Below are 10,206 nucleotides of genomic sequence, written 5' to 3' on the forward strand. Positions count from 1 at the left end.
AAAGAAGTTCAAAATTTATGAAGGTTAAAATGCCCAAATTTTTTTAATTACAAGGTTATATGCGTGATATTTTTAAAAAGGAGAGTGTTAGCTCAAATTGAGCTTTGTGTAGTTTCGTTGCAACCTCGGATTCTGTTCTTCCTGAAAAGATAAATCATAATGAACACGATATTTATCAATTAGATGCATGCTTTTTCAACAGATCTAGAAGAATTACACAAATGCGCTACATAAGTTTGGAAATCCATTTTCAGAGTTTGGAAATCTATTTTCATAACATGTTTGTGAATTAGTCAAAGTGGCTTATAAGCCACTTTTATGGCCTATAAGCCAGTAAGGGCATGTTTGGCATACACATATTTTTGGCTTATAAGCCCAAAAAATATAAACTGGGTAACCCAGCTTATTTTTAGGTATCTTATAAGCCCTAAAAAATATAATCTGGGTAACCCAACTTATTTTTAGGTGCCTTATAAGCCACATAGTTCGACCAAGTAAAAGACCCTTATACCTCTTAAAATTTAAGAAAGTTCAAAAACGCTATTCCCTATCTCCAACTCTTGTTTTGTCAGTTTGACAACAAAGATAGACTATAAGCCACTCGTTTGATAAACATTCAACTATTAAAAATGGATTATAATCCATTAAATATTGGATTATATCCACTTGAATTATAAACCATTTATAGATTATAAGCTAAATGGATTATAATATAAAGTTGCCAAGCAGAGCCTCAATCATTTGCAACTCTTCTCTTGGCATAGCCCGATCTTGGACAACATGACATGAGGACATCTAATATCAGTCACTACCAACAAATTAAAGAGTGATATTAGAAAAGAGATACAAACCTACGTCCAAGAGGACTTGATGAATCTATACAACTAGGGGACCTAATGTCAATCATATGAAGGGCTAATTTTAAAATAACTTAACAACTAGGGGACCTAATGTCAATTTCAATAATATAAAGGGCTAAATTTAAAATAACTTAAGAACTAGAGGACTTGATGAATCTATACAACGCCTACTAGGCAAAGTTGTGATTCTTGACTTTGTAAAGTCTGCAAAGGATCTTGCCGACCCTTTGACTAATGGTTTATCCAGGAGTGTGGTTCTGGATTCATCGAGGAAGATGAGTTTAAACCCATAAATGAGGTCACTGATAGTGGGAACCCAACCTTTATTTGGAGACGAAATCCCAATGTAGGTTCAATGTGGTAGAAACAAGCTGTACTAGTGACACTCGTGTGGAGCATTGACCTAGATATATTTATATATTATTATATAGCATATGCTACTACCCCTTCTCTATGGTGACGATGCTCTTATGATATAGGTGATTAGGCTGATTTTTACTTTTAATAAGTCTAACGCGTGTATTGCGGAGGGTATGATATCTAGCTATAGTATCATTGGAGGACTTACCTACGTGAGAGGAACCGTGATGACCGCGGTTGGGGGGGGGGGGATGAGCTAACCCCTAGAAACTCTCATGAGTTGGTTTATTGTGAGCATGACCTTTTATGCTCAACCCGCTTTGCTCAATAGATGAAGATATATTGTGTGTGTTTTCGTCAATACTGGTTAAAGGGCCTAACTCAAGGCCTAGTCCATTATGTCCCTCAGGTGGCGATGAACTCAATAAGGAAAGATTCAAAGCTGAAAGCTAGCTCTCCCGAATTCATGATACAAAAGGTTGCTCAACCTATATATGTTTTGTGATTTATTGATTTTGAGTTTTCAGTCAAATATTGCATTTTGGGGGGGACTGTTGGATTTTTTATTGGAGAAAAGGCAATTTGCTTTCATGAATAGTCCCACATGGAATAGTGTTATGAATAGTAAGGGGTTTAAGTTGCTTTACCTATTATTGGGCTTTGAATAGTGTCTTGGGCTTTGTATTATTTGGGCTTTGCATATCACACGTGGGCGCGCAAGCACGCCTCGCCACGCCGCGACGCGCGCGCCACGCCGCACCGCGTGCGCACGTTTTTCTCATTGAAAACGTGCGTAACGGCTTTACAATTATGGAGAAACGTTACAAAAATAATGGCTAACGTTACCGAATTTATTGAGGGGTTTGTAACGACTATCTAAAAGCCTATATATACATCATTTCTCTTATTCGGAATATAGAGTAATTCTCTTGTTTCTCTTCTCTCATATGCATATTATTTTCTTCTATATTTTTGGTTTTATTTTTTGGGCAACTTTCTTCATCTGAGCAGAAACCCCGTTCTCTCACCCCAGTACAGAGGCCATCCGCTTTCGGGGATTTTTACCGCTAGGGGAGAGAGGATCATCTGCGTCAGGGCGATATGTGGGTCCTTAATACTCTAGGGCAATGATTACACGACTGCTCCAATTCATGCCAGATTATATTGTTTTATCTTATTCGGATTTATCTCCATGCTATAATCTTATTTGACATTTTTTCCAACACATTCTTCTAACGTGAAAAAATTATATTTTATTGACACTTCTTAGGTTGTGAATCTCTGACCAAAATCAAATATCATATTCGAGCACCTTATAATTTGTTTTCCAACATCATAAAATATAAAACTTTGATGAGCAGGTGTGATGAACTTGTTTTAGGCGTTAAAGGCTACAAAAGTCCATAAAACCATTCATGTTCCATCTAATAAGAAATTTATCAAAAAGAGAAGTTTATTAGGCATGTAGTCTTGAGCCCAAACGACCACCCAATAGATTCGCACGGATGCTTGAAATATCAGCCCTTACCGGAGCTTGGTTGGTGTTAGGTGTCAGAATGAAGACGAGCAACAATGACGAATTGATCTTGAGGGAAAAAAGCGGTGGGCTGTCTTCGCAGGTTGGGGGAAAATATATTTTTTTATGCAAAAGAGCACCTATGGTGTAAAAAAAAAAATATTGCTGACGAAAATAAGAGTGCTGTTACGGGGACCCAAAATATGGGACCAAGAGAGGGGACATGTGATTTGTCCCATCCCTATTGCATAATGAGTTGGTCATGCCAACTCATTATGCAATAAGGAGGAGACACATCACATGTCCCCTCCATTGGTCCCATATTTTGGGTCCTTAAATCATTTTCCCGAAAATAATATGCGCAAAATAAAAAGGGATTGCAGAGATAGATTTTAGTGGAAAAAGGTGAATAAATAGAGGTGCTTTTGTTCTAAAATCATAGTCTTCTCTATTGGTTAGTGCCTGGATTGTAGAGGTGGGGATGAGGTGAGCTTCAATTAGTCCTCTTTAAAGGGGTTATGTAGAGTGACGGAGCTAGGAATTTTCTCTTGAGGACTAAGAATCCAAGAAGCATAAATTCCTTTTTTATTTATTTCATAAAAAGAGAATATTAACTTCAAACCACATTTGTATGTTTTCTCCTTCAAAAAATTTCTAATTATAATGGATCATATTCCAAATGCATCCATTTCAGGCTTCTTTGACGGATCGAAGAACGTTTAGTGGGAATTGAAGAATCAAGATTTTGCTCTATATGATCGTTAATCTGAGGGGGAGAAAAGAAAAAGGGAAAAAAAGGAGCAACAATCAAAATTCAAAACTTTAAACTCACGAAATGGTCGGGGTTGGGAACCCCGATCATTTCGAAATAGGCCATTTCGGATTGGTCGGGGTTCCCAACCCCGACTAATTAGTTAATGGGGAACCAATCCGAAATTCTACGGACAGACTAAACAGTCGGGGTTGCCAACCCCGACTGTTTACAAAAACGTTTTAAACTTAATCGACCCGTTTTCTCGTCACGATGCTGACGTGACGAGAAAGTGGGTCGATTTTCATAAATAAGTTGAGAATGAGTCGGTTTTAGGGATTAAATTTGGAAATGGTTTAAAGTGAAAATTTCTTGGCTAGAAAAACCCTTGCAAAAATCTCCTTTGTAAATAAAATATTTAGAAACTTTACGCTACTTCAGTGTATATATATCCCCTTAAGGGGCTGTTTGGTTCGTTTCCTTGATATAGAGAAATGCAATTTCATGTAAAGAAACACGAGTTTTGAGTTTTCCAAACTTTTCCGAGAAATAGATTGTTTTGCTTTGGTTCGCACATAAAAAATGATGGGAAACCAATGTATTTAATTTTCTTGTGTTTGGTTCGCATAGAAAAAAAAGAAAAACTTTTGTAAACAAAGCAGAGAAGGAAAAAAAATTTGACGTGGCAGAGTTTTCATTAATTTCACTTGGTTAGGGAAGGAAATCGGAGAAGGAAAAACTCTTAGTTGGCGGCGATTTCAGCAGAGTTTTTTCTCTTCCATTCGAGCGAACCAAAGCGGCACAAAGAAATGGACGGAAAAAAAAAACTAATGGAGGGTTAAAAATCTGACGTGGAGGGTTTTCTGAGTTTTCCAACCCTTATAATAGCGAACCAAACGGAACCTAAAAATAATCCAGCGCTCGCAATCTCCGCAACGACAATCCAGCGACCCTCTCCTTTGAAAGCGCCGTCTCCTCCCTTTCATCTCCCCACGCCGTCCGTTCCCCTGTCTCCTCCCTCTCCCTCCTAAACCCACCCCTCCTTTTCTTCCCCTTTCACCCACCCGCCTACCCGAACCCTCTCCAATGGCAGCAAACAAGAAGAGAGAGCGAAACCTCATCGCATACACCGGCGCCGCCGCCGTCGCCGCCGTCGCCATCAACCTCATCGTGTCCGCCGTCAACGCCCACAGAGAAAAGCTCAAGAAGAAAAAAGGTAGGGCCCTAGCTCTCGACTTACGGTATATTCTCTCTTATTTGCTTCTAATCTCAGCTTATTTAGGGCTCGCGGGGACAAATGTGCGAATCAATCTCTCCGCATCCGAGATCAAGAGACTGGCTGATGATATTATCGCGAAATCGAAGGAGGTTTATGATTCTGTAGCTTCGGTTCCCCTCGAGAAAGTATGTGATTCGTTTGATTTTGGTGCTTTCTGGGTTATTTGCACTTTAATATCTTAAAGTGTCACCATTTTGAACATTGATAAGTTGACCTTCTATTTTGACAGTTTGATACCCCAAAGTGCGAAAAAAAAACAGTCGGCGTTAAATTTTGTTCAAGAATGTCAACATAGAAAAGTGAATGAGGAACAGATTTAAAAAAAAACAGTCGGCGTTAAATTTTGTTCAAGAATGTCAACATAGAAAAGTGAATGAGGAACAGATTTTCTTAACCAATTTTAGTGTTAAATTTTGTTCAAGAATGTCAACATAGAAAAGTGAATGAGGAACAGATTTTCTTAACCAATTTTAGTCTTTTGAGTTTGGTGAAAGTCAGGAGCAAAGTTAGGGCTTGGGTATCAAATTGTCAAATTAATGTCAATTTGAATACTTTGGGGTTATCAAGTTAAAGGGGGAAGCTTTGGTGTATCTGATTGCAAAGAGGCCTTCTTTTGATTTATTTGGTGTTGAATGTCGTTAGTTATCTTACAAATTTGAGCTTTGTGAAGGTTACATATATGAATGTTATAGCGCCGCTGGCAGAGCTCGAAGCATACCAGTTTCCCTTAGTGCAGTCTTGCCTGTTTCCGAAGAAGGTGTCTCCTTTAGAAGATGTTAGAAAAGCGAGTTCCGACGCTGAAATAAGATTGGATTCTTTCTTTTTGATGTGTAGGTGCGGATTCCTTTACATTTTATTGTTATTCATTACACAGACTCATTATTGGTTGTTGCTAAATAGATTGAGTTTAATGTTTGCAAACTTCATATTCTTTGTGTTTGTTGTCACTTTGAGGCAGAATGGTCGTTACCGTATTACGAATGAACAAAAGGATTCATATATTTACCACAAAGAACCTTGATGAATGGTATTCTATTAAAGGATTATTTTTTGAGGAAACAGCAGGATAATGCCCTCCTACATTACGTTAAGAAAATCATAAAGAAATAAGAACTAAGTAAGAGAGGGAAAATAGAAGTATACATGCATAGCCACTCCATCCAACTAAACTAAAACAACCACCAAATCCAGAATGCAAGATTACCAGGCGCGAAACCCCAAAAAATAAAAAAATAAAAAATTATGTGCGTGATATACTGCCAAAAGGTGTTGAGGAATTCACAGGTAGTTTAGGTGTGATCCGGGTCAGATTGTCCACAAGTCTCATCGCGTGTGGAAGCTTGCCGATCAACGACACTAATCATGTTAAAAGGATCATGTCAGCAGTATTGTGGCTCTAGACTTGGCAACTGGATTATCACATGATCACTCAATGTCTTTGATACTTGCTTAAGAAGTATGGACAAATTTTCAAAACCGTCCTATTTACAAACATATTCCCCAAAAACGACCCGTTTCAACTTTATTTGCCCAGGGCTGAAACTAGGTTGGTTTTGGCGAAAAAAGTTCACAAACTTCACGGGTTTATCAGCCATTTAACTAAGCTGCAAAATTTCTCGGGACTTCAAGTCCCGTGAAATTTCATAGTTTAATAAACTTCATGGGACTTGAAGTCCCGTGAAGTTTATTAAAGTGACCAAAATTTTACGCGATTCTACTTCTAAAATTATGCAACTAGCCCCTCGACTTCTCAACAAATTTACACAAAAAAATATATGTACTTACTTGCTACTAACTAGAGGGTACACTAACATAGGCCCACCAATCTCATCCTTCAAAATCCCATCCTTTAAAATATTCTACTTGCTACTAACTAGAGGGTACACTAGCACGTGGCTCGGTCTCGGCCCTCTTCACACGTGTGAGGAGCTCCACGTAACCCACCTCTGCGTTGAACTCCAACTCGCGCACATCTCGGCCGCTTTCTGCAAGGAGGAAAATAAATTTAAACAAACTTCACGGGACTTCAAGTCCCGTGAAGTTTATTAAACTATGAAACTTCACGGGACTTGAAGTCCCGTGAAGTTTCAAGTCCCGTGAAGTTTAGTAGCTTGGTTAAATACCTGTTAAACTTCATGGGACTTCAAGTCCTGTGAAGTTTCGTAAGTTTTTTCTTCAAAACCGACCCAGTTTCAGCCCGACGGCTAAAACTAGGTCGGTTTTGAAGAATATTTTGAAACTAGGTTGTTTTTTGAGATTATTTTTGCAAATAGGACGGTTTTGAAAATTTGTCCTAAGAAGTATATCTTACGGAACATGTATTGTTCTGTTCATTCATCCCATTGTGATAGATGGAAAAGTATAAAAACAATTTTACTTTGATAAGGCAGCAATTCTACATGACTGGACTTGGTTCATCTGAACAGTAGGATCTTTGTCGGGTGTGGCTGTAATCAATATTTTCTTGTGAAGTGAACTCATTGGACTACAAGCTAAATATTGTACACAAAAATATGTCAGTTGAAGATTAGAATGGAGCATTTATGACTAGGTAGTAAGGATTGAGAAGGGAAAAGGGGGCTTACATTTGCCTTTTGATGTACACATGGGAAGTTTCCCCCACCTTCTTTAACGACCATGTGCCGCTTCATCATATGCATTAGGCTTTAGGCCTGCTAGCATATTAATGAGTTCTATCATGGTTCATCCACACTCCCTTATTTTGTAGCATAATAATTGCTTGACGTCCTTTACTCTCTACTTTTGTTCTATGGTATGTTGTGTTCACTGTTTCAAAATTACAGAAGCCTTTTTTTTCTATGTTTCCCCCCATGATTCTTCTATGAGATTATCTTTGAGCAGTATATCATATAAGAATTCAAAATAATAACAATAACAATAACAAGAGCAAGCCTATCAGATTATCTTTGAGGAGTAGTATATCATATAAAGAATCCAAAACAACAACAACAACAACAACAATAACAATGACAAGACCAAGATCAAGACCAAGAAGACCAAGACTAACAGCAAGAGCAAGAGCAATAATAATTCACTGTCAGTATGATTAGTATCAAAAGAATTCTGCTTCAACGTTGCCATTCTATTCAAAAGTGCACACAACTACCTATAGTCTTCATCACCATGACAGCAATCAAATGCAACCGTATCAGCTCGTAAGACTATATGGTAACTGATGCCATTTATTGGTTACATGCAAAAAAGCAGAGAAAAAGCAACATGAAATAATTGAGCCCTCGTATCCCTGTGCATTTTCAGCAATTTTTTTACTGGAAGTTTATGAAAGAAACTTGGCTGTTAAGAGATTGTTAGATTAGTAATTCATTTTATCATGTTAGACTTTGTATTATAAGTTTCTTGGTATTTCATGCAAGGTGATCAGAAAGCGTGAAGATGTATATCGTGTCATTAAGGCATTTGTTGAAAAAGGAGAGTGGTTAGGCCCTGAAGCCAAACAATATATACAGTGCTTGGTATGTAACTATGACAGATTTTTCTACAACATTTCCATAACTCTCTGATATTTCTTGATTTACTTTGTTATTAAATAGTTATAATAGCCTATCAGATCATTTTTAATTAGCATTCCTGTTTACCTTATTCAACTGTAGTCTTTACCTGAAGGGCTGTTTGAGTTCTTTGTGAAGCGTGTATGGATGTGAAATAATTGTTCCATAAATTCTGCGAAGAGATAGCCCTTTGAAGTTGGGCTTTTCTGTAGAAAAAAGTAGATGGCAATAATCTTTTGTGCTTCTGCAACTGCAGTATGAAAACACACATCATTTAATAAGGATTCAGCCACTGTACATCTTTGTTTATGATAGTAAGAAAAGTGATAAAAGCCCTCTGAAGTTGTCACACACGAGAATCCTTTTTTCTTCATCCAGTGGCAGTAAGGTCCATCTTCCATTTACTAGTTATTAAATGTTGTTTTCTCTTAACCTCCCCTATTCCCTATTAACAAACCGGTGATCTATGTCTCTTTATATAAAAAAGAGAATAATCCAGAACAGATATGTATGTTGGATGTTCCGTTTGGCAGATCTTAATGCTATTTGGATCCACGGGAAAAAGTATGTCAGTGCCCATATCATCTGTGATCTACAATAAACTCCTGCCATTAGATGCGGCTTTGCTATTTTAGTACCAAATTGTCAACAGTGAATTTAATATCATAAAATTGAATGTTTGGAATTGCACAAAGTACTTTTTTGAATTGTGCTTCTTCTTAGTAGAAACAAACATTTTTATCTCAATCATGATTATAGTTATTTTTTTTTAATTTAAAGTTCAACCTCTCCAAGAAGCAATGGTAGTTTCATTGAATTATACAATTTAGTACTTGAAGTGTATTATAAACTCAAATGATGTGGGGATAACCGACAACCCTTGATACTTAAATTGTTAGGATTTGACCTTGAATGTGATTTGATTTTGAATAGGATTTGGTCTTGATTCAAGTTTAAAACTTATCCAATAGTCTATTTAGAACTTCGTCTTAGATTTTTATCTCATATTTTTTTCATTTTCCTTTTTTTTGGGTCAACAAATGCAATACAAACAAAATGAGCTATCAGCATGAGCTCAAAAGCTTGCAATTTTGTGAGTTTGCTGGAAAAGCTTTCACTTTCCAATCTTCTATTCCTGCTAAGGTTTTAAATGTCGGATGTCGGGTTCATGTCAGACGGCTGAAATCCATGCTGGATAGCGAAAATCAGGGATATATCGGGGGACATGGACTAAATATCGAATTACCATATCGGGTGGTGCACATATGTATAATATCATGTCCTAAATATAATCTAAGCATTCCTAAATTCATTATAAGCATACTTTATAAATTCTAGAGGCAGCGTCGGCAATAAGTGGATTCCGACGTTGTGGGAGGTAGCGGCGGCGACGAGACGTCGCAGGGAGGCAGTGTCAGGGCTCTTCTTCTTCTTCTTTATTTGCTCGGGGTCCTTCGGATGAGTCACCGACCACCCTCTTTCCTTTATCCCGATGACGAGATACCCTGCCGTCCTCGGGTTCGGTTGGGATTCGGATTTTGAGGCGCAACGGGAGATGGACGACGATAGTCCGAGATGGAGGTGGGGGAAGGACATCGTTATTCACTAAAGGAGTGATCGGTTCCGAAGTCCGCTGTAGCCCTAATTTTTCTCTTTTCTTTCTATCGGGTTCATAAGAAACCATTAAACATGAGAACGGGTCAAACGAGTTTGGGTTTTTATCACTAAACCCAAACCCGATAACAAAAAACAGATCTAAAAAAAGGGCCATATCGGTTGATTTTTTAAGGCTGGAAAATCGGTCGATATGCCTGATATGACCTTGATATTTCTGATTTGGCACTAAAAACCGATATACGAGTTGAAAACGTCCATGTCGTGTCGCTCAAGCCCTCAAACCGACATTTCGG

General features: G+C 37.9%; 1 protein-coding gene across 1 annotated transcript in view; it reads left to right on the top strand.

Annotated features, from left to right (window-relative positions):
- Positions 4,409-10,206, top strand: part of LOC109836686 (probable thimet oligopeptidase) — a 25,763-nt gene continuing 19,965 nt past the window's right edge. Inside the window, exons 1-4 of the mRNA XM_020404663.1 lie at positions 4,409-4,703; positions 4,770-4,891; positions 5,437-5,600; positions 8,170-8,260. Coding sequence (XP_020260252.1) covers positions 4,574-4,703; positions 4,770-4,891; positions 5,437-5,600; positions 8,170-8,260 — 507 coding nt within the window. The 5' untranslated portion in view covers positions 4,409-4,573. The remainder of the gene's footprint in view (positions 4,704-4,769; positions 4,892-5,436; positions 5,601-8,169; positions 8,261-10,206) is intronic.

Source organism: Asparagus officinalis, chromosome 4 (genome assembly GCF_001876935.1).
Source record: "Asparagus officinalis chromosome 4, Aspof.V1, whole genome shotgun sequence".
NCBI lineage: Eukaryota > Viridiplantae > Streptophyta > Magnoliopsida > Asparagales > Asparagaceae > Asparagus > Asparagus officinalis.